A 25,213-nucleotide genomic window follows, 5' to 3' on the forward strand; every position below is an offset into this window, starting at 1 on the left:
ACAGCCTGAAAACCTCATAGGTTCAGGTAATGTGACCCCAAGCAGGGGGTCCATCCATAGAAATCCCTCCTGTCTACCTCACAGGACCTTTATTGATAAGGAGGCAATAAGGGAATGGACAGGAAAGAGCTGATATTATTACCATCATTATTGCCCAACATAGATGCATGTGCGTTTTTTCATTCTTTTGAGGTATTTTGAAAGAATGGCAGTTCTCAACTTGAATGCCTAGATGCTGCTGTGTCTTGAGGGGTTGCAGAACTTGCAAACAATGTATTAATAAGTGATGTGCTGCATTTGGTCAATTACTTAATCCAAACGATTCCCAGAGTAACAGCCTTCACTGGGATATGTCTTCTCGAGTGGCAAGGAAATGGGAATTGTACACAATCCAGATCCTAGCTCAAACAGGTTTCAGTCTATAATCTAGGATTGTGCCATCCACGGAAACATTCCGGGTAGACTGATAGAAAAAGGGTGGAAGCCCCTGTTGTAGTATATATTCTGGGAGTGGGATGCCTAGGTCAATGAGGATAAACAGTTTTATGACTTTTGATACTGTGAAAAATTATCTTCCAAAAGATATTTTGCAATTTTTTCAGCCTTTGAGATTGTATGATTCCCTATTTATAAAGTGCTTTCATTCATATTGGTTATCTTCATCCACTGTTTTTTAGATGGCTTGTTTAATTTTTATTTTTGTATTTATTATTTTTGGCTGCGTTGGGTCTTCGTTGCTGCGCGCAGGCTTTCACTAGTTGCGGCGAGCGGGGCTACTCTTCGTTGTGGTGTGTGGGCTTCTCACTGTGGTGGCTTCTCTTGTTGCAGAGCATGGGCTCTAGGCACGCGGGCTTCAGTAGTTGTGGCACGCAGGCTCAGTAGTTGTGGCTCACGGGTTCTAGAGCGCAGGCTCAGTAGTTGTGGCACACAGGCCTAGTTGCTCCGTGGCACGTGGGATCTTCCCAGACCAGGGCTTGAACCCGTGTCCCCTGCATTGGCAGGCGGATTCTTAACGACTGTGCCACCAGGGAAGTCCCTGTAGATGGTTTGATGAGTATTCTATCTCCATTCAATAGGTGGGGAAATTGAGCCTTGGAGAAAGATGGAATGACAGGTAAAGGTCACAGTGCTTTTTCCTGGGCCAAGGATCCAGGTTCTCTGAGGTGTTCTGGTACGCACTAGTCCAGTAGTGTCAATGAGCTCACATAACAAAGTGGTTTACCCTAGCCTGAGTCACATTTAAGAATAAGTGGAATCCAGGTAAAGGGAGTGTGGTGGTGGTGGGATAGGGTTTCAATAAGAGGGAACAACATGGGCAAAGACCATGTTGTAGTAGGGAACTTGGTGCATTTGAGGATGGAGAAGTTTCTGTGGCCAAATTGCTGGGAAAAAGGGCTGCAGAGGTAGGCAGAGGCTAGAGCACATAGGACACGTCCAGCTGTGGGGAGGCTTTGAGATTTCCTATCAAGGGTGAGGGGAAACCACCCAAAGCTTTCACACAACGGGATTATTGAATTTCCTTTTTTTTTTTTCCCGCGGTACGCGGGCCTCTCCCTGCTGTGGCCTCTCCTGTTGCGGAGCGCAGGCACCGGACGCACAGGCTCAGCGGCCATGGCTCACGGGCCCAGCCGCTCCGCGGCATGTGGGATCTTCCCGGACCGGGGCACGAATCCGTGTCCCCTGCATCGGCAAGCGGACTCTCAACCACTGCGCCACCAGGGAAGCCCAAATTTCCCTTTTCTCCCCAAAGGGCTGCTGGCTTAAAAGGGTGTAATTTTCCATCCGCCATCATTTGGCATATAGTGACAGTCTGAAGAGTGTGGCATGGAGTAAATTCCACCTGGGAGTGATGGGGACACTCAGGAAGTGACTGGGAAAGAAGGCAAAGAGAAGGCAGAGACATTGATGGAATATGAAGACATTTCAGTAGAGAAGGAATGGTTGAGCACACTCATTTACTCACCTGAACTTTATCAGGCATTTAGTAGGTTACAGGTGCTGAAAAAGACACTGGTAATGTCCCCAAGTTTGGATGGAAGCAGAGAGGGTCAAAGGGGCAAGCCAAGAAAGGCTTTATAGATGAAATGAGAGTCGAGTTGCATTTGGAAGAAAAAAATAGGAATTTGCTAACACGAGGTCTTGTGGGCGAGGGGCAGGGATGGAGGAAGGGAAGGGAAGGGAGAAAATTCTAGGTGGAAAGGCCAGTCTGTGTGAAGACATGCAGGAATAAAACAACACAAAGCCCACCGGAACAGAGATGACCTGAAAGCAGATGAGTCTAGAGAGGTTGTGGGGAGGGAAGGGCAGATCAGGAAGGGCCTTTTATGTTAGGAATTTCACTAGGCACCCTGCTAAGTACTTATCTGCATTAGCCCACTTAATCCTCACAATAATCCCATGAGAGGGACACTATTATTATGATTATTCCCATTTTATAAATGGGAAAAATGAGTCTGCAGACTGTTAGAAATAATTAAAATAAAACTGAAAGTGGCTAAAGCCACACAGCAATATGTTACAGTTATAGATTAAAAAAAGTCACACCTGGGCTTCCCTGGTGGCGCAGTGGTTGAGAGTCCGCCTGCTGATGCAGGGGACACGGGTTCGTGCCCCGGTCCGGGAAGATTCCACATGCCGCGGAGCGGCTGGGCCCGTGAGCCATGGCCGCTGAGCCTGCGCGTCCGGAGCCTGTGCTCCGCAACGGGAGAGGCCACGACAGTGAGAGGCCCGCGTACCGCAAAAAAAAAAAAAAAAAAAAAATCACACCTAACTAACTCTAAAGATATAAATATTGAGTCAGAGAGAATAAGACTTGATAGAAATAATCAATACAAAACCGGAAATCGCAGTGGCCTCAGTTGCACATTGTAAATTTTGTAACTAACTAAAATTTGATGGGAGAGTAAAGTATTTTTGCCAAAATATACGTATGGAAAAAAACTGACCTAGAAAAATTGAACTTAGACATAGAGCACAAAGGAACATTCTATGTTCTATGGGAGAAGGAAGCTTGGTAAAACTTGTTATATACAAAAGGTGATTGATAAATCGAATCTTTAGTAAAGAATTCAGAAGGAAGAGAGTTTATTCCAATGAAAATAGTTTTGGTAAAGTGCAAAAATAAATGCTGAAAATTTAGAAACAGTTTAATTGTGTGCTATAGAGCAGTGAATATGGAATGAAATGGGCTTAATGGAATCTGCTTTGCAAGAATGGAACTGTCTATATATAGACATATATACGTTACAGATAATGTTAGTGTGATTTTGTAAATATATTTGAAACCATAAACATGGGTTCCATGGAGTCCAAATCAGGGGATAAAGTGTTCTTTACTTGGCTGCCATGAGGAGGGAGGGGAGGCTCCTGCAGGGATTAGAGCGGGAGAGAGGCAGAGTTTTAGCCCGAGGACCTTTGAGGAGAAGAATCCTGGGAGTGAGGGACTTGGGCATTTAGGCCAGGGGGGAATGTCTTAAAAGAATGCATTTGTGAACCAGAGATGGCTTTGGGTCACATTTCCGCTAGTGTCCACTGCCCTCTGCTCTTTCTGCCTTTACTACCTATGCTACTGGAGCCCAAAGACTTCCTTACACGTTGGCTGGGAAGAAGGGCAAGCGTGTTCTTTCAAAGTAAGACGGGAGGGCTGGGAGCAACATGCCTCCCAAGTTGGGAAGGAACGTGAGCTTCTAGCGGGGCGTGTGAGAGGTCTGAAGGAGGTTCTTCGCTCCCTGAGGTCAACCCAGAACAAGTGGGCATGCCAGAGATGTGATATTTTGCGATGCTTTGTGCGGGTGGCTGTCAGTGGACAAAGGACCACTCAGAGTTTCTTGATTTATTCATAATGTCACCTTTACAATCAGCCCTCATTTCTTGTTCACATTTCATCTTCAAAAGAGCATTGAAAAATCTACAGATAACAGAACTACTGCTAAAGTCGATAGACTGGATCCTTAATACTTTATCATTAATTCAAATGTGAAAAAATTTAAAATACCATTAGTTTCTAGCAGCATTTTTATATTACTTGAAAACATACAACATTTAATTATATGCTCAAGTTATTTTTTTGTGTATATAGTATCTATTTCAATGTTAAAATTTAAATTCAAAGGCTGTTTACTAAGAATGTTAAACTATCAAAGTAGAAGGTATAAAAAGCTATACAGAAATAAGAAATGTGCTTCTTTGAATAAGTTACACACATAAAGTACGATATCTATAAAAGGTATTCATTAATGTATTCACTCATTCAAGAAATTTACCTGAATGTCCATTGTGTGCAAGGCACTGGGCTAGGTGCTGTGGAAATGAATAAGGCACAATTCTGCTCTTTAGGAGCTTACGAACTAGTAGAACTTTTCAACGTACCCTATAACAAGTGAGCTAGAAGTGATTTCTAATGTAAAGAGGAGCGAATACTTTTCGCATTGAGTGTTAGTTTAGCTGTCTTTGCGAAAGCTTCTTTCTTTTCATAATATGCAGCCTCGTTTACAAACGCTGGGTACACGGTATGGTCTCCGCCCAATGGAATAGTCTTTCCATCAAGAGTTAAAAACACAGGATCCCCAGGGTGCAATGGTTTCCAGTCTTGATCCTCTCAGGAAACAATTAGAATACATAAATTACATTAGATTTTTCGCCTACTTGACACATTGTATAGTGGAAAAGAATATGAAAAAGAACACATATATGTATAACTGAATCACTTTGCTGTACACCAGAAAGTAACACAACATTGTAAGTCAACTATACTTGAAGAAAAAATAAATTAAAAAAATGTTTATGTCAGGCTCTAGACAACTAAAATGACAGCATTGTCTTATTCTAAAAGAGATAGCGTAGAGGCATGTGAGTTATCTGACTAAACAGATTGAGCAGTTAATTTGGGCAGTGGTTTTAATAGTTCCCCTTTTTATGCTTATAACTGACACATGTGATTATAGTTTGCTTGAATATTGCCAAAGAGATTTATAATATCAAAAGGCAAAACTAAATGAGTGTCTCCTCAGGTGTATATCCTAACTCTTGCTACCTGAAGTTAAATTCTGCTCAGCAAAATTTAGGAAATACCCATTAAGAGCCTTCTGTGTATAAGACATTCTACTGTTGGGGATAAAGAATGAGTGACGTTGTGCCTGCATGCTAGGAGGTTCTATACTGGTGAGAACTGGTGGGAGAAGGTGGGGTGTGGGCTGGGAAAACTCTAAGACGACGTGGATATTTCCCATACGTGTCCCCACATTAGGATAACAACTGAATCGTTTGAGAGGTCCCCACCAGGGTTTGGACCTGTGAGCCCTCAAACACCAGTGCTGGCACCCCAAAGGAACCCTAGAGCAGTTCTCCTCAAACTTTGCTGTGTTTGCAAATCACATAGGGATCTTGTTGAAGTGCAGATTCTGATTCTATAGGTCTGGGGTGGGGGTCTGAGATTCTGTGTTTCTAACAGTTCCCAGCAGCGGAGCAGCATCACCTGAGAGTTTGTTAGAAAAGCAGAATTTGATTCCCCACCGCAGCCCTACTAAGTCAAAATCTTCATGTTAACACATCCCCAGAGGTTCACAGGTGCAACATTTAAGTTTGAGAAGCGTTGCACCACAGCGATTTTCTGAACCCTGGCTGCATGTCACAATTACCTGGGATGTTTGAAAAATATAGATGAATAAAGGCTGGCCCCGTCTCAGATACATCAAATGGGAATCTCAAGAGTGGGGCTCAGGCATCACTATTTTCTAAATTTACATGCAGTAAAATCCAACCATTTTGGGGTAGGATTCTATGAGTTTTGACAAATGTATAGCACAGAGTCATATAAGCATGTAATCTAGAAGCATAATTCCATCACGCACCTCCTCCAATTCCCTCATGCTACTCGCTGTTATAATCCGCTGTTTGTATCTTTTTTAAAGCCCCAGGTGATGCTACAGGACAGGGTGGCTGAGCACTACTGCTCCAGACCAGTGGTTTTCAGTCAGAGATGTGCCCCAGAACGACCAACAGGGTTTCTTCAACACCTCCCCCCTGTCTGCGAGCCCCACCTGCAGAGATTCCGATGGGCAGTGCTACCCAAGCCTGAGCCACATGAAAATCACCTGGTGAACCTAATTGACTTCTTGTCTCCACCCTGATAAATTAAATCAGAATCCCTGGGCCGGAGAATGAGGAGTTTACAAAGTTCCTCAGGTGATTCTCATGTGGCTGGAGCTTGAGAAGCACTGTATTAGTGCTTTTGTGATAGGCTCCAAGCATTGGGGGGTGGGAAGAGGGAACCTGGAGCATTCTAGTGAGCACCCCTGATTAAGAACCATCATTTTTAGAATAAAATCTGGACTCATAACCAGGTGCCTGCCTGAGTCTCTGGCTCCAGGGTCTCTGTTCACTTCCTACTCTCCGTTGACACTGGTCTTCTTGCTGTTCCTCAAACACTCCAAGTTTGCTCCAGCCTCAGAGCCTTTGCACTTGTTTTCCACACGGCTGACTTCTCACCTTCCAGGTTCCAGCTTCCATGCCCTCATCTCAGAGATGGCTCTTTCTGACCACTCCATCTAGTAGGAACCCTTTGTTAACTGCTCCTATATTATTCTGTTTATTTCTTTTATAGCACTTATTACAATTTGAAATCATGTGGTTGATGTATTGTTTACTTATTCACGGTCTGTTCTCCCCTTATTAGTATGGAAGCTCTATGAGAGACCCTATCTTGAATCTCAGGGCCCAGAACAAGCTGAGAAGTCCTTCAAATATATTTATTGAAATAGTCAATCAGTCAATCCCTCCTGTAGAATACTGAGCCGTTCCTTATTGTCTACCAACTCAAAATGATCCTTCCTGACTTTCAAGACCTACAACTAGCCCTGTTTATTAGTGATCCCATCAATCTTACCTCTCTGCCTCTCCAGGATGATTTTTGTATTTTTCATGGATATCCTTGAGGAATGTAAAACTTACATTTGTAACTATTGATACTATGTATAAAATAGATGACTAATGAGATAACTATGTATAAAATAGATAACTAATGAGAACCTACTGTATAGCACAGGGAACTCTACTCAGTGCTCTGCGGTGACATAAACGGGAAGGAAATCCAAAAAAGAGGGAATATGTGTATACGTATAGCTGATTCACTTTGCTGTACAGTAGAAACTAACACAACACTGTAAAGCAACTATACTCCAATAAATTTTTTTCTTTAAATCCTGTGTTGTAGCCGGTTGTGACGTCATCACTTTGGCCTCTGTTTCTTGTATGTGCAATTTTTGTTACCTGTAGTGCTTTCCTCTTTTCTCTCCCCCAATCTTTATCTTTCTGTCCTTTAAAACACTGCCCAAGGCTCCTTCTTCAAGTTTCCACCCGGATCCCACTAAGGCACAAAGCTGGGTTTGCTCCACGAGTCTATGTTTGGGCAGGTTACTTTATTAAGTTGTGAGTCTGAATAACTATCATTAGGGTCATTAAACGGGAGTCTGAACTGGATCAGTGGTTTTCTACCCTAATTACCCACGCCAATAAGATCAGATTATCCCAGAGTGGGGGATTGTTATTTTTCAAAAGGCTCTCTAGGCAATGTGCATCCAGGGATGAATGTACCAGACTAGACAACCCACTGGATCACGTCCACATTTCTGAGGTCTGAGATTGTGCATGGAGATGGATGTTTTAGCTTTTTGGAATCTTTGCTCCTCTCTGCTTTTATCTCTGCCTTTTCCAGTTTTAAACCTCCTATACATTCCTATGAGCCTTTTCTTCCCCTTCACTATGCCATTATAGATCAAACCACACAAGGAGCAGATATTGAGGTTTTGAGGAGTCAGGAAAAGGCGGCAGAAAACATCCCAAAGAAAGAGGTTCTGATTGTTTTGCTCTAACTTATACAGTAGTGATCACAGGGAGGTGGTAGCAATGTGGTCAACTGCAAAGAACATTCGTTCTGGATCTGTCATCAATAACTATAGGACTATGGGAAGGATATAATTTTTGAGCCTCTGTTTTCTTATATTAAAATAGATATAATAATTTTTACCCATTGCACCTGAACAGGAATTTCACATTCTCTGACCCCCAACCCCACCTCATTATTCTGTTATAGCATCTGGTTATCTTCATTTCAAGATCACAGTTTAGACTTTAGTATATCTAGACTATAAATTCCACAAGAATATAAACCATGTTCACTGATGTACCCCCAGAGCCAGCAAAGGATTTACTCAGTAAATATTCACTGAGTGACGGTCTGAATACCTTAGACTGCAGTGTTTTTGAGAACATCAAATGAGCTCATGCATGTAAAGTGCTTTATGGACTGTAAAGTTCTACTCAAAGGTAGGGCATCATTATTTTCAACATTTAAAAGAAATAGTGAATGTTACCTGCAGTTTAGGGTGGATAATAGCAGCAATTTCTCCACTTTCATTCCTGGGATAATCAACTTTCTCCATTATTTTATAGACTTCAATAGCACAGGGAGGAAATTCTTTCCCTACGGCAAAAACAATATGTATAAATAGCAACTAACAAAATCTCCTGAAAAAAGGGAAGTTGATACTTTAAAGAAGGAAGAAGAACGAAAACTGAAGACAGACAGTTACAGGGAGAACACACTATTTTCTTGCTTTTGAACCATTTTATTGTGAAGTATAACACTCAGAAAGTACATGAAACATAAGTATATAGTTTAATGAACTGTAAAGTGATTAGCCATGGAACCACCACCCAGGACAAGAACATTGCCTGCATACCAGCATCCCTGCATGTCTCTTTCCCATCATGATCCCATCGCCTTCCCATCTGAGCAGTAACCACTCATTTTGGTAATGACTCACTTGCTTTACTTTATAGCTTCACCACCCGTGCATGAATCCCACACAATATAGTTCAGGTTTGCCTACTTCTGAATATTTTACAAATATAATCAATCAATATATGCATCTTGTGTCTGTCTTCTTAAGATCAACTTTTGGGGAAGATTCATCCCTATGTGGTATGTAGCTATTGTTCATTTTCTTTGCAGTATAGTATTCCACTGTGAGAAAATGCCATAATTTATTTATTCTTTCTATGGTTTATAGACATCTTGCACATTTCCAACTTGGGGCTATTAAGAAAAATGCCACAGGCTTGTACAGCTTCAGGCAGAGAGCTGCTCTGCCACCACTAACACTGAGACACTGTACAGGACCTTCTTTCTGGTGCTTGAATGTCCTAACCTAAAGCTGAAAAAGCCACCCTTAGAGGCACATGTCATTGGCCATAACAGCTCTTGCTCTAGTGTTATCTTATTTCATCATTGCCAGCATTACCAAAATGCTGAGCGTTGGCTCTATGACTAAAGATCTCAGGTCCCAGAGGCCTTTAACTTCCTTGGCCTATGGAGTAAGTGGACAATATATTATAAAGGACTTGTACCCTTTCTATTAACAATAAGAAGTTTAGGTTTCATAATCCTGAACCAATCCAATACACCAAAGAGTCCAACACTCGATTTCTTATTTTCTTTGATTTCTTTGTTTCTTCTATTTATTGGATTTGTCTGTGTCTTACTGAGTTTTTCATGGTGACACTGTGCTTGAAAAATGAAACTTCCAGGCTGTCTAATAGGTTAGAGTGGCTTTAAAAAAATTCAATTTATTTAAATTAAAAAACCCCTCAGACAGTTCATCCATTTCTCCCATCCCTACCTGTTTCTGCTTTAAGGCAACCCCCAATTTGTTTTCTGTATCTACGAGCTTGGTTTTAAATTTTTATTTATTCATTTTTAGATTTGACATATAAGAGAGATCATATGGTAATTGTCTTTCTCTGCTTGACTTATTCATTCAGCATAATGTCCTCGAGGTCCATCCATGCTGTCACAAATAGCGAGACTTCATTCTTTTTTATGGCTAAATAATATTCCATTGTATATGGATACCACAATTTCTTCATCCATTCTCCCATTGATGGACACAGGTTGTTTCCATACCTTGGCTATTGTAAATGGTGCTACAATGAACACAGAGGTGCCTATAGCTTTTCGAATTAGTGTTTTCATTTTCTTTGGATAAATACCCCAAAGTGGAATTGCTAGATCATATGGTAGTCCTATTTTTAATTTTTTGCAGAACCTCTATGCTGTTTTCCATAGTGGCTGCACCAACTTAGACTCCCACCAACAGTGCACAAGTGTTCCCTTTTCTCTACATCTTCAACCAAACTTGTTATTTCTTATTTTTTTGATAACAGCCATTCTAAAAGGTGTGAGGGGATACCTCATTATAGTTTTGACTTTAATTTCCCTGAAGATTAATGATGTAAAGCATTTTTTCACGTATCTGTCAGCCATCTGTATGTCTTCTTTGGAAAAATGTCTATTCAGATCTTCTGCCCATTTTTAAATCACACTTTTTTTTTTTTTTTTGCTGTGAGTTGTATGAGTTCTTCACATATTTGCAAATATTTTCTCCCATTCAGTAGATTGTATTTTCATTTTGTTGATGGGTTCCTTTGCTGTGCAGAAGCTTTTTAATTTGACAGAGTCCCACTTGTTTATTTTTGCCTTTGTTGCTTCTGCTTTTGGTGTCAGATTCAAAAAATCACCAAGACCTATTTCAAGGAGCTCACTGCCTATGTTTTCTTCTATAAGTTTTACAGTTTCAATTCTTATGTTCAAGTCTTTAATCCATTTTAAGTTAATTTTTGCGTATGGTGGTTAAGATGGTGGTTGAGTTTCACTCTTTTGCATGTGGCTGTCCAATTTTCCCAACACCATTTATTGAAGAGACTGTCCTTTCCCCATTGTATATTCTTTGCTCCTTTCTTGTAAATTAAATGACCATATATACATGGGTTTATTTCTGGGCCCTCTATTCCATTTCACTGATCTGTGTGTCTGCTTTTATGCCAATATTATGTGGTTTAATTACTACAGCTTTGTAATATGGTGTGAAGTTAGGGAATGTGATGCCTCCAGCTTTGTTCCTCTTTCTAAAGATTGCTTTGGCTATTCGGGGCCTTATATGGTTCCATAAAATTTTAGTTAAGGATGTTCACAAACAACACTAAACCAAAAGATGTTCTCAAATTATGCCTACCGACACACTGTCCACAAGTACGCCGAGGTAGGACAGAGGTAGAAAACGGAACTTAAAAAGCCAGTGTGGGAGAGAAAGAAGCTAGGACTGGGAGTCATGATACCTAGGCTCTAGTCTCCTAGCTGTGTAAACTTGAGCAAGACACTGAACTTCTCGAAGCTCACTTTCTTTACCTCTCAAATGAAGGTTTCACATTAGTTTACCTTGAAGGACTCTTCCAGCTCTGACACTCTGTGATTGCATAACTTCAGGAGGACGTTCAACTGGTTAGATGACTTCCCCACTGTGCTCCTTCTCTTAACTAAGTATGTTAAACATTTGGGTAGCTCCTGAGCAGTGAGATATTGCGATGCAGGCAGTCTGCCAACAGTGGAGTCCAACCAACAAAGACGCAGCATTAAACAACCCAATGCCCAGAAACTTGGAAAAGCAGTAGTTTACATTTATACCAGGCAAACTCTTAATAAATAGCATGAACTTTCATCCAGCGTAGAGCCCCTATTGTGCTATGGTTGCAATCCAAAGAAAAATCTTCCTTTCCCCTTGGCGCGGAAAGCGCAGCCAGGGTTGGAATGCAGATACCCCGTGATTACTTCTGTATCAGATAGCTTTTGCTGCGTAACGCACTATGCCAGAGCTTAGTGGCATAAAACAACCACCACCTAATTTAGCTCATGACTCTGTGAGTTGGTTGGCCCGTTCCTCTGGTCTAGGCTGGACTGGCTGATTTCTAATTGGCTTGCTCATTGCATTTGTGGTGAGATGGCAGGTCAGCAGGAGGCTGGATGATCTAAGACAGCTTTACTCTCATATCTGGCATTTGACAGGCTGTCAGCCGGAGCTGCAGGACTATTGGCTGGGGTGTCTCAGTTCTCAGCCTCACAGTCTCTCATTATCCAGCAGGCTAGGGTGGACTGATTCACATAATGACAGTGCAAGGTTCCCAAGGTCAGCAAGAGAGCAAGCCCTGATGTTCAAGTTCTTTTCAAACCTCTTCTGTGGCACAAAACACGTCACATGGCCAAGCCAGATTCAGGTGGTAGGAAAACAGACTCCATCTCTTGATAGGACATGGAAGCAGGGAAGGGAAGAATTTGTGGCCATTTTTAGAATTTACCACACCTTCCAAGATGAAGATGGAAACAGCAGATGTCATACCTTTAAACCAGAAGGTCCATTGGGAGGAAAGGAGAAAGTGGTAGAACACAAAGGAGCATGTTTTTGCTACTTAGAATCTCAGAGCTAGAAGGAGTCTCAAATGCCTAAGCTTCATCGATGCTTGAATATTCTCCATATCTTTCTGACCAAGTGGTCATCTTGCTCCTGCTTTTAAACAACCTCACAAAATGTGGTCTGTTCCATTGTTGGTCAGCTTCGTTAATTAGAAATCTCTTTCTTTCTTTCTTTTTTATTTTTAATATTTATTTATTTGGTTGCGCCAGGTCTTAGCTGCAGCATGCGGGATTTTTTTTTTTTTAGTTGAGGCATGCAGGACCTAGTTCCCTGACCAGGGATTGAACCTGGGCCCCCTGCATTGGGAGCGTGAGTCTTAACCGCAGGACCTCCAGGTAAGTCCCAGAAATTTCTGTCTTTAGGTAACACTATCCCACCGATTCTATTCTGGCCTCTGAGTCACAGAAAACATGTCTAATTCCTTTCCAATATAACACTTCTGAAACTCTGAAATAAAATTGGCCTTAAGACTTCTTGTTGCCAGTCTAAGTATCTTTGATTCTATCAGGCTCCACTCATATTGTCACATACACGAGGATACATGTGAATGTACTTTGTAAACTGAAGTTCTATGTGTAAACTGAAGTTCTATCTTTGGGATCATTCCTATTATGGTTTTCAAACTCTTCAACATGCTCAACTAACTCCTTGGCTAACCTTTACTTCGTAGATGTTTCTCCTGAAATATGGACTTGGAATTTATTCAGAGGTCTCCAAATGTTGTTTAGCCAAGCAGAAAAGAGACTATCACCTCCTTCATTCTGGGATTTTTTAACATGAAAGTAAAATGTTGTTCCTGATGTATTTAACCTTAAACATTTGGTCTAGATTATTGTTAAATATTGTCAGAACTTTTTGGATACACCTTTTGAACCCAGATACTTTCCGGATAGCTTCCTGTCACTTACCACTTATATAAGCATGTCACTTATGTCCTTATCCAAGTCACTAATAATAACTTTGAGTAGCACAGAGCCAAACATGGAGCTCTTCTATACATTTCTAGAGACTTTTCTTCAGACGGTTATGATCCTTTTGCCAGCATTGTTTGGATAATGGTGCTCTTTCCATGTTAGTTAAAAATCCATCAAAGTGGAGAGTCTAAATTAATAATGGTTTTACAATGTTGAATTGCAGAATCCTTTGGTTAAATGAAATGTTACAAGGATAAAACAGATAGAACTGCTCTGATTGAAGCAGAGGTGGGCTGGCTGTCCCCGAGCTACTAGGACAGCTACTAAATCCCTACCCGGTAGCAGGAATCTATGGATCGCGATTTGAAAACCATGTGTTTTTTCAGTCAGGTCTGTGGCCTTCTACCTGGGTGCATTGTTTCTTAACATCATAGTCTCACACTCACTATTTGAATGGTTTCTTGTGAATAACTGATGACCTTCCCAACACCAGGTCCACTAGACCGTATAGAACCTGTCCTCAGACAAAGGTGGTAGAATGCTGATTTTCAGTCTTTGTGACTTTGGAGTCAAAGGCTTCCCAAGCACGGAAGAAATTCCTGTGATCACAGGAGGATGCACAAACAGGTTAAGGGATTGTACTCCCCACAGGCACTGAACTATTCACCAGCCCTCTCACTGTAATGGCCCATTCCTCAACAAATAATTTCAGTTCTGCCTGTATGAATAATTATTTACATAAGATGCCTCTTTGATTTTACTTTTATTATAATTCTTACAACTTTTAAGTTATTTTTAAAATAATTAATAGATTTCATTATTTTTTCTGCTGCAGTTTTAGGTTTACCAAATGAATGAGCAGATAGTACATAGAGATCCATGTACCCATCTCACCACCAGCCCCATCTAACTGTTTTGTAATTGCACGAATAATACATGAATACATCATTCTTCCTGAACACAATTAAAACAAAATTAACCTGGTTTTCCCCTCCTCTACCCAGTAATTGCTATTATCGGTTTGATATGTTTTCTTTTAGAACTGTTCCTATGTACTAACATATATATTTATGTATATTCCAGCAAGTGTTTATTATTATTATTTTGAAGCAAATTGGTATATTGTATGTTTTGGTCTGCAACTTGCTTTCTTTCAATTAACAATGTAGTTTGAAGATCTTTCCACGCTATTTTATTTAACTAACCAACTGATGGATATTCAGGTCATTTCCATTGTTTTGCTTTACATACAATGCTGCAGTGGCCACCCTTGTATGTGGCATGTAGGTGTGCATGTGTTTGTGTTTCTTTGAGATGTGGAACTGCTGGGTCATAGGATCTGTGCATATTAGAAAGTGGTTACTGTAAAATTATCCTCTAAGTGTCTTTACCAATTTATACCAGCAGGGAAGGAGAATGTCTCCTTTTCCTACACCCTTACCAACACTTAATATTATCAGATTTTAATATTTTCCCAATCTAATGGGAGAAAATGGTTTTGCATTTTAATTTGCACTTTTTGATCACTAGTGATACTGGACATCTTTTCATCTGTTTATTGGACATTTGTATTTCTTTGCTTTTAAAAATGGAGATTAATAGGAAAATGAGGATTTCATTTGGGGAGCTTTATTTGGTAGCTGCTTTTCTTGACTGTGTCTACACTGGTCATTGACGAATGGCTGAAGTGATTAAATTTTTTAAAAAGCAACTGATGTCACAAACATGGCAAATGTAACCTAGGTTCCATTGCTATTTCAATGTTTAGTGGTTAAGTCATTATGTGTACTCCATCTCATCTTCCTTCTCTGATTTATTTACACACACAAGCTAACAATTAAAGAAACAATTTCTGCCTTCTACTTACCTTCATTGAAATTATGTATAAAGTCAAGAGCATGTTTAATCATTTTTCTCATTTGATCCAGAATATCAGCTCTCAGAACCCCTTGAGGCTGGGGACCAACTTCTATACCTAGGTACAGAAGGGGAGACAGTCACACTCATCTAAGTATTAGAATATAAGATCGAGCATTCTCATATATCAAGATCTAGAATCCCATCATTAAAAATGATTAAAGAGGCAGACCATGCAGCACCATGGAAAATATTTGAGACCTAATGTTAGGCAAAAAATAAAGCAGAACATTTACATGTACAAGTTATATGCATAGTAAATAAAGACTGGGAGAGAACATGGAAAAAAATCAAAGAGTTGTGTTATAGCAGCAAGGTTTTGGGGTCTTTTTTCTTTAAATTTCCTTCAATATTATCAAAATATTAAAAAGTAATAATATAGTAAAAGGAGTAGACAAATTTATACTGACAAAATAATAAGTGGCCACAAAGAGAAACTGTCACGGACCTAACATTTAGCTTGTAGAAGAAAACACATCTATAATATTTAGTAATAGAAATCTAGACTAAATGAGCCATGGATTTAAGTCAAATGACAACCTATGTGACCCTAGAGCAACATTCTTGCCTTTAATATAACAACCCATCCCAACATGATAGTGCAATGGTTTTAATTTTCTGTAGAAACAATTTGTATTCATTTCTTCTCACCCCAATAAAATTCTGCCTGTACTATCAGGTCTATTTCCTGTGGCTGTCAAGCATCCATCCATAAACCTACAAAATACTCTTTCTCTAAACCACTTATCTAGTCCCTTCCCTCCTGCCCAAGTCTCCCACACTGTTATCACTCCAATCATCATCTTAACCATTTACAAAACCATTTACCAAGTATAGCATCATCCACTCTCTTCCACCAATTCATATACAGTCTTTTCCACCTATTCTATTTTCATCCACTTCTGTTATTTCTCAGTTCACAAAATCTTACTGTATTCTCTTTTATCCTCATTTTCATTTTTGTGCTTAGCTTTCCTGGATATACTTAAGTATATGATATAAGTGCGGTTAAGGTATGTATCAGTACATAAATGATTTGTACAAATGTGTGAAAATGTGTTCATGGATATGTCTTGTATGCATACTGTAGAAGACATTGTTGGTTGCCTACCCAAAATTCATTCTGTCTTACTCCTTGCTGACAGAGTCCTGATTTTGGTTGGGGTATCCAACTCAGGAGCAAATGTAGAATAGTTTTAGTCAATCATAGTAATCTCGTTAATCCTAGTAATTAATTTAAGAATGGATATGTGACCCAGTTCTGAACTGGCCATAATGGAAGGTCTGCAGGGGAGTTCCTGGGAGTCTCCCTTCTTCCACTAGATATTGTCATGTTGGCATATGATGCTTGAAATTACAATGAACATCTTGTGGCACCTAAAGTCATAGGAGTATTATAAAGCATTGAGTTGGAGAGAGTGTCTCTCTGATCTTAAGTGTTTTTCCCCCCAATGGCTGGATGATATAAAAAATATTCCAAATAAAATAGTAAAGTTGAAAGGAGAACATACAATATTTCTATTACTTGTGATGATCTTAATACTCCCCCATATTGAAATCTTTGAAAGATTTGGCTCTCTTTTTACGAGCCAAACATATCAGTAGATATTTGTTCTACCTAAGAGCAGCATTGCCCCCTAAATGTAATAGGCCAAGATTGCTCTCTCAAGACTTGGAAATCCTATGCTTTATATGGTGTTACAGAGAAAAAGGAACTTTATCCGTTATTGTCAAGCATTTGGTTTGTTTCGAATAATTACCTATACTTGGCTCTTTAGCTTGCCTCAACTGATCCCTTGATTATGCACCAAAATTATCAATAATTGAATAACCAAGATAACCTTAAATTTGCTTCTATTGTTTGACAACTTGTTTTTAAATTAAATTTCTCTTATTTAAACCACCTGAGATCTGACAAAAAAGATTTTAAGTCGTGACAGCAACTTTAATGATTATAGTGTGGTCTGCAAACAATTACGCTAATAGGTCACTCAGGAAAGAGAATGGAATATAGAAAAAGAGACTGTCTGTCTGGGAGGGTGTATGAGAGTGCAAACCTGCATGTTGGAAGTTACCAGAAGGTAAAGATGAATTCACAGCCCAGTGACTGACAGGGCAAACAAGTGAATGGATAACAAACACAGGTTACCAGAGACCCTACTGCAAAGCAGGTGCTAAGAGGGATGTTGGGAGAGAATTTTCCATGGGTCTTTTGTACTTCTGCACATCTTGCCAGCAAGATAGTGACTGCCCTGGCTCCAGATTATATTTTTAAAGAATGTTTGTATAGTAAATAGTCTTGGAAGATAGGGATGGTGTCTTCCTTAAGCAAAAGGCAGGCTGCTTACTGTCCATTATAAAAGATTCAAATTCCCTCAGCTCAGTGTTTTTTCCTGGAATGTAGAAGCTGCTCAATGAAATTGAGGAAATCTGCTATAGTTAGAGACTGCCTGTGATATTTTGCTTATTACTTGACAGTTATAAGCCATAATGATAAGCCAAGTAGCTATAAATAGTCTTTAAATTAATTTTCTCAGAGGTTCATCTCAGACATATTTTGTTTAGTTGTGACAGTGGGAAATATGACTTACCAACAGGATACTTGGCTATAGAACGAGTGGTTGCATATCTGAGGGAAGGATGCTCAATAAGGTAAACATAGCAGGGTAATGGAGCCAAAGAAGTCTGAAAAGAATTTAAAATATTTTTCTTATTATGTAAAGACCATATGCCTTGTTCTCTTTGCTATTAGAGTCAATAATGTCTTCAATATGTTTCACTTCATCAACTAAGATTAGTGAGACAGCTTTATGAAACACACTCTAAAATCTGATGGTATTATTAAAGCTTTGAAAGCACATAAATGAATTACATATAAAATTGGATAATACATAGCTTTCTGGATAAAATGTACATTAAACAATTCCCCAGAACCATAAACAAAGAATATGAATAAATTCTTTTTCTGAATGGATTTGGTTATTTTTGTTTTCACCACTGGTTACACTTACTATGTAGCTTAGTATTGGTCTCTTAAAGAATTCTTTTTCTACCCCTATGGGCCAGGTCCCTACAGATGTCGGCTAACTCCCCCTACCTCCACTTATCTGAATGAGAATTCAAGACGGCCCTCTCAGTTTTGATAACATGCTGCTTCTGTGCCTGGCAAGCAAAGTATTCAGCTCTCCCTTCAATCAGCAGCAAAGAATAGCTGCATTATGATCTCTTACCAGAACTACTATTTAGTCAACGCCAAAAAATTCAAGGAAACAAAACTAATAATCTTTACTATATGCCAGGCATTCAGCTAAGTGCATTAAATATTTTATCTCATTTAAGGCTTATAACAGCCATATGGGGTAAGTATTGTTATGATGTCAATTTTATAAAATGAAGAAAGCAAGGTTTGGGGAGTTGAATATCTTGTTCAAAGTTAGTGAGAGAAAGCCAGGATTTGAACCCAGGCACTGGCTATATGGGTCACACTCTTTCCATTAAATCATACTAGATCATACCAGCTCTCCGGAAGGAAGGCTATCCTTTATATAAAAATAATCGTACAGTTTATTATTTGTGTTTTTGTTGGCTTGTTATTCTCTAGCAGTTTTTCTCTAGGTATAGCAATGGATTGCTGATTTTTTTCATCTTGTAGATTTTTGAGCCTTAAAATGATTAGCTGTATGAAGTACTGCAAGATCAGATGTATGTTAGGGTAACTGAATCAAATGGAGACAAGGGCAGGACTAAAGAGAGCCAATCTTTTTACCATTGGTCTTTAGTCAACATTAAATGACTATATTTTGAGCTTCCTAAAATGGTAATTGAGCCACTTCAACCATACCATTTAAAATTTTGGTATTAATTTTACCACATAGCCTATGATTTGGTGGCTGTCTTGATAAAAGATGTAAAATTTTATAGACACAATGGTCCAATGTTTTATTATTTTATTCATTGCATTTATTGTTTTACTCATTTCTTCTCCTTTTCTCCCGCCTGTCACTACTACCTCTATTCTGGCGCTCCTCGCAGCCCCCCATTTCCCTTGGACCCTCCCTCCTGACCCTTTTCTGCTTGTTTCACATCTATAAGTGACTTAAAATTATGGATCCTATGCTAACTTGTAAATTAATAACATTGACATTACCTTAATATAATGAAACATCTGAATTAAAAAGTCATTCCTGGAATCTTCAAGAATAAGAGTGCACCCCATATTAGAAGTAGTGTTGTGAAGGTCAAAAATAATGTCATACGAATCTTCACTATCTTTTGGACCAAATAAATGATTTATTTCTTGAGCCCTTCTCACTTCATATGGCAAATCCTCTGACATTTTTTTGCTGTTATTAGCAGAGAGAAAAAGATTAACAACATCTGCGGCTAAGGTAACATAAATATACAATAAGAACACAGTATATAAGAAACCAGTTGCCAAACCTTTAATATGAAAAATCTGTAAAGGAATTGGAAATTTATTTGAAAACTTTATAATCGAAAATTTACATTTTTTCCTTCTATTTGATTCCATGTAATGTTGCATTGACATGCTTGCAAATAATAGTTCATTTATGTGGCTGGTCACAAGAAGGACATTTCAGTTTATCATTTGACTTCAACCCTGAACAAAATTCTTCCATTAATTTAATCAACAGTCTCTTAGTAGTTAAGTGCACTAGGCTATAATGGAACTAGACCATCAAATGCACCTATTTTTCTTTTTTTTTTGCACTACAGCTAGTTCTAGTGCACAAAAATAGTCAAAGTTAGGTGCTCACATCATCTAATTAGGGATTCTTAAGTGATGTCCAGGAACCACTAGTGGTTCAGGGTCAAGCTTTACAGAGAAGAGTCTGTAGACGCTGCAAAAATACAAAAATTTGCAGGTATATGCATGCATGCATTTTCTGGGATGACGGTTGATAGTTTTTATTGAATTCTCAAATGAGTCTCTACCTGCCCCACCCCCAGTGGTTAGGATACATTTTTTTCTTAATGTACATGATAATTTAAATTTATTTTTCCTCATTAAAGCATTCAACCACATTTCTCTCTAATTCCATTTATTTCCATTCTCTGACTGTTTTTGTTAGTATCTTCAAAGGACCTACAGTTTGCGCCTGGGTAATTCTTGCCTGGAAATCAGTCAAGAAAGTGGAGCAGCCATTTTTCAACTATGGGACAAAAGCTGCACATCAAGGCCGGTGCAGTGGGAAGATAGGAGGAGTCTGCGGCGCTGATGATATCATTGAGCCACTGTACCAGCCCTGGACTGCCTACCTCTGGACTTATTACTTGTGAAAAAGAAACCCTTATTTGTTTAAGCCACTGTTTTCAGATTTCTATTACATGCAACCAGACATAGTTCCTAAAGGATACGTATGCACTTTACAAGTTACTTCATGCAACAACTTCATGAATTCTCCCCTTCCTCCAACTGATTTGCTTCTCATTCTCCCCCATGTGAGTAAATCACACCACAGCCACCCAGTTGCCCATGGTCAAGGCTTGAAGTCTTGAAAGATAATAGACACTTTGAGCTCTTGTGCCTGGAATCCAGGTCCCACGGGAAGAGTCCCAAAGTATAAAGCTGAAAGAATAGGCAGGAACGATATCCTAAAGGGAATGACATCTATATACTAAATTACTTAACTCTATTCTGGATAGGAGATTTTTGAAGAATTTTTAGCAGGGGAAAGACATGACAAGATTTGCATGTTAGAATGATCCCTATGGCTAGTGCCATACAGACAATACATGGTAGGGAGGATTGGAGTAAGGCTGGATGCAGGAAGATTCTTTAGGACGCTACTCTAACTACCTATAGAACAAGTAAACTAAGGCAGTAAAAATGGTGAGGAAGACTGGATTTGCAAAATACCTACAACTATTCAATATTTGAATAATTGGGAGACTCCATAACCCACTAGACGTAGGGGATGAAGAATGGGGAAGGTTCTAAGATGATTTCCATAGGTGATTTGGTGGGTAGTTGTGACATCACTGAGATGACGAATAGAGGAAAAGCAGCAAAATTTGGGAGAGGGAAGATGAGAGAAGGTAATTAACTTATCTATTTCATAAGTTTCCATAACTACCCTGAGACAGAACTGTCTAGCCTCTGATAAGTGTTAAATGCAAGAAGTAGAAAGTGAATTTAATTAAAGAGACTACTCTCATTGAAATGCATGTTATTGAGTGGTCATAATAAGAAAACTCACTCTAATTCATCTCAGAGTTATTTGGGAAGTTAACATGCCAACTAAAAGTTATTCTTCAAGAAATCCTTACTTGTAATATGAGTTAGTTAACAGCTGTTTTAGGTGAATAGATAAACCTTAATTGTGTTGACATAACCTCAGTCATGAAGATAAAGCATTTTTGAAATTAAAATTTATGTTAGTGAGAACATGGCCTGATACGCAAGCTATGGCTAATGTATAATTGCCCCAGAAGAATGTATTCCATAAAGTGAGGCAAATTTGTATAAATGTAGTAACCATCTTTTGATCTGTGATGAGATTAAGTAACTCTTTAAACTCAAATAAGGATTTAATAGAAAATGAGTACATAAAGTGGTGCTCCATTAGTTGTTCCTGTGCATGACTTATATCTTAGCTTGTAGTCTGCCAACCCATTGAAAGTAGAAACCACTTTGTCCATAGCTTTGTACTCCCACAGTACCTGGCACAGTGCCCAATGAAGAGTAGGTATTTAATAATATTTTTATGTAAATGAAAGAAAGAAGTGGTAAAAAGCTTAGAAGCCTATATATCTACAGTGGTAGCTATAATGATGTAAAAAAAAGGCAAAAATAATAACGACATACCTAGAGTGTTATGATTGCATACACTGTATGCGATGTATCATCAGCAGTAACTTAAATTCAGAAAATTCAGGTCTTAGTAATCCATTACTGAAGGTAGTACATCTACTCCTCAGATCACAGAGCGGTCTAATGTTTTCTGATGATAGACATTTATTCACTCTTTCATCAAACAAATATTCACTGAAACATTGCACTTTTCTTAACTAGAACTTTCTGCACTACCATAAACATAGTTGCAAAACACATAGTAGTAAATCACCTAGAAGCTAACAAATATGTATCCAAGCATAGTGGCCAAACATTCATTTAATGCAAAAGACTATTAAATCTGCTTCTTTAAAGATACGACTTAAAAATAAAAACCTTTGTTATTTGTTGTCTCAGTCTGTGTAGAATACATTTAAAAACAACATCAGTTAAGAACAGTCTGATGGTTATAAAAGTTTACAAAAGAGCCCATGAATGCCCAGTTTAGAGAACTGAGTAATTCATAATGGCGTATAACAAAAGTGAAAGTGATCTTATTCACAAGAGCGACTATATGTACAAACATGAATATCAAACGTATATACATATGCTCTCACACACACTACTTTTCAGACACATCCACATCCACACACGTGTGCATGCATACACACACAACACAACATATAGTCTTACCCAAGATTTTCAGGTCCAAAAACTCGATTCAGGTCACAGTCAATATATCTGGTGCACTCCTTCACTGCTCTTGGGTTGGTAATAAATGGTTTTACTTCCAGCCCTGTTCTCTGAATCTCAGTGCCGTTCTCCAGCCAGTGCTTGACTAGGAATACTCCTGTTAGTTCATTCCCATGAGTTCCTCCAAAGATAGCAACCTTTTTAATAGGATCTTCAGCAGCGTGACAGGAAATCATTTTATCAAGTAGTTTTATCTGATTTCTGCAATTCAGAAGAGAGGCGATCAAAGAAAACTTAATTTTGTAAGCAAAGTTTAGAAATTTAAATCTAAATGAGACTTTAACCAAAGTGCAAAGTTAACCACGCGAGAACTTGGGTGGAGTGTATTTTAATCTTCTGTTACAAGTTCTGAGCCCTGTTTATTATACGAACACTCCCTTATTTAGCCCTGCCCTTTACCATATTTGGATTAAAATATGCAGAGATCAACTAGAGATACAGCTGTTTAACTTCTAACTCCCTCAAATGGTCGGTAGACCTAAATGCAATAATAAATTAACATCTCACACTAATGCAAAACTTCTGTTTTCTCTTCAGCTAGAATGTCATCTAATGGTGCTTTCATGACTATTTGTAGTAGTAAAAATAGATTACACTTTTCTTATCCTCAAAAATATAAAAAATAAAGAAAAGGTCTATAGTATGCCTGTTATTATTCAATATTTATGTTTCCACTTTAAACCATTTCTTCTCTGAAACGAGTTCAGGCCCTTTTTTATCATCTGAGGGCATTTGAATTTCATCTCTATAAACAGCCAATGGCAGATCTTCAGAGACCTCCTCTGGAACCACTATCCTTTCTTTCAGAATGCTTTTTCATGGTCAGAGATGCAAGAACCAAATCAATGGTCACTGGGTCTTAAAAAGCTACTTTGAAACATGCTTTCATTTCTTTCTCATGAAGTTATTAGTAATTCTAAGTCGACTTGCTTAGGGATCTTCCTCACTTTTTGCCCAAATACTAAAGGAAAAACAACTGTTAGTAATTTTCAAGACTTTGTAATGCCTGAAAATGTCTTGGGGCATGCTATATATACGAACCAGATTATATGAGGTTATATGGACAAAGCCTAATTTACTGGCAACAGAGACTCTCCACTGGAATGTGTTACTCAAGAGGGGGTCTTATTAGGGGAAACTATCCAGAATACTGTACTAAGATGATTACATCCCTTTGCAGAAATGACTCTGAGCCAAATCCGATTTGATTTCATGCTCAATCATCCAGAAAGTCAAACATGTTCAAGTACTGAAAACACTATGTGCTAGTAATGGGAGATTGTTTGAAAGGGGTACGACAAGAGTAATTCATTACAACTGCAGAGTAGTTCAATTTATAATGTTTTTCCGCATACGTTATCTCAGTTTATTCACATATCCACTTTATGAGATAGGATGGGTTAGGTATTGACATCCCCATTGCAGAGGTAGAGAAAAAAGAGGTTAAATAACTTGTTAAATTTCCCAAGCTTCCAGGAGAAAACTAGGCCTGAGATCTAGGTTTGCTGAATCTAAGTCCAGTGTTTTTCACAGAACAAAAGGGTGTTCCCTGTTATTTTTGGCTTTCCCCAAAGTTCTAATTTTGCTCTTTCCGAATTCACATGAACAGTCACTACAATGTGCTCAGGAAACAAACAAGCTTACAAACAAACACATGATGGAAATATAAAATGTGAATGCTTCAAAATATTTAATAAACCAATACCTGTGTTCTTCCTTTAAGAGATTATAATGCAGAGATAGAGAAAGCATAATAATAAAATCAAAACGTACACATTAAAATTACTGTTCTAATTTCAGATAAAGCCCTGCAGCCTTTGATTTTCTGCCCACATCCGTGTACACTGAACACTTCATTGTAGAGATGCAGAAAACAAGCATAAATGTACACAGATGACAGTCGTACTATTTAGTTACTTTGGTTTTAAGAGCAGTAACTATGGTGAATTATTAACACTCGATTATGTTTGTTTCTTTTCTGCCAATTTGTGGTTAGCTCTGTCCTTTGCCCTAGTCTCTCTGGAAATGCTGCTTCAGCTATGTACTTGGAGCTGGCACAAATGACTTGCATTTCGAGGCTTGTTTTATGGAATTTTAACAGAACAGCACTCTGAAGCACATCTAACATTCATAAATAAAGTCTCCCTTACATGTCAAAATGAATAACTTTTTTGAGAGTTAATGAATTGTAGTAATTCTGTCCTATACTTACCCTGTTTATTGTGTACAGAGTTTGTCTTCTGCGGAAAGCTTTATTAGAAAAAAAGGAGAGCATTTCCTTAGAACTAGAGCAACAGAGGCTTTTCATACTCTTATACCAAGTTAACTTCCGAAAGATTTTTAACTCCCTGTTTCCCAAAGCGCACCCTATAAAAAATACAAATTCTTATTAGTCTAGTTCTTTCCGAGAATTCAGAGAACTCATAGTATACAAAGTGAGACCCTTTCTAGTTGTCACTATCTCACAATTAGGTTGAATATTTAATGTTTTGAAGGACTTAAAAAAAATAAGCCTGACTTCCAGTACTACA

The 25,213-nt window shown here is 38.7% G+C and overlaps 1 protein-coding gene across 2 annotated transcripts; it reads right to left on the reverse strand.

The window, feature by feature from the left end:
• Window positions 1-3,850: 3,850 nt before the first annotated feature.
• ASPA (aspartoacylase) lies at window positions 3,851-24,937 on the reverse strand. Of its 2 annotated transcripts, XM_079905574.1 has the most exons (7): window positions 24,895-24,937; window positions 22,623-22,883; window positions 19,281-19,476; window positions 17,725-17,818; window positions 15,084-15,191; window positions 8,370-8,479; window positions 3,851-4,594 (listed from the first exon to the last, which is right to left on the reverse strand). In XM_079905574.1, the coding sequence occupies exons 2-7, from the start codon at window positions 22,856-22,858 to the stop codon at window positions 4,397-4,399; spliced, it is 942 nt and encodes a 313-aa protein (XP_079761700.1). In that variant the 5' UTR covers window positions 22,859-22,883; window positions 24,895-24,937; the 3' UTR covers window positions 3,851-4,396. The 2 variants fall into 2 exon arrangements, with proteins under 2 accessions (XP_079761700.1, XP_079761701.1); XM_079905575.1 differs by lacking the exon at window positions 24,895-24,937 and having other exon boundaries at window positions 22,623-23,003.
• Window positions 24,938-25,213: the final 276 nt, after the last annotated feature.

Source organism: Stenella coeruleoalba (genome assembly GCF_951394435.1).
Source record: "Stenella coeruleoalba genome assembly, chromosome: 19".
In the NCBI taxonomy this organism is placed as follows: Eukaryota; Metazoa; Chordata; class Mammalia; order Artiodactyla; family Delphinidae; genus Stenella; species Stenella coeruleoalba.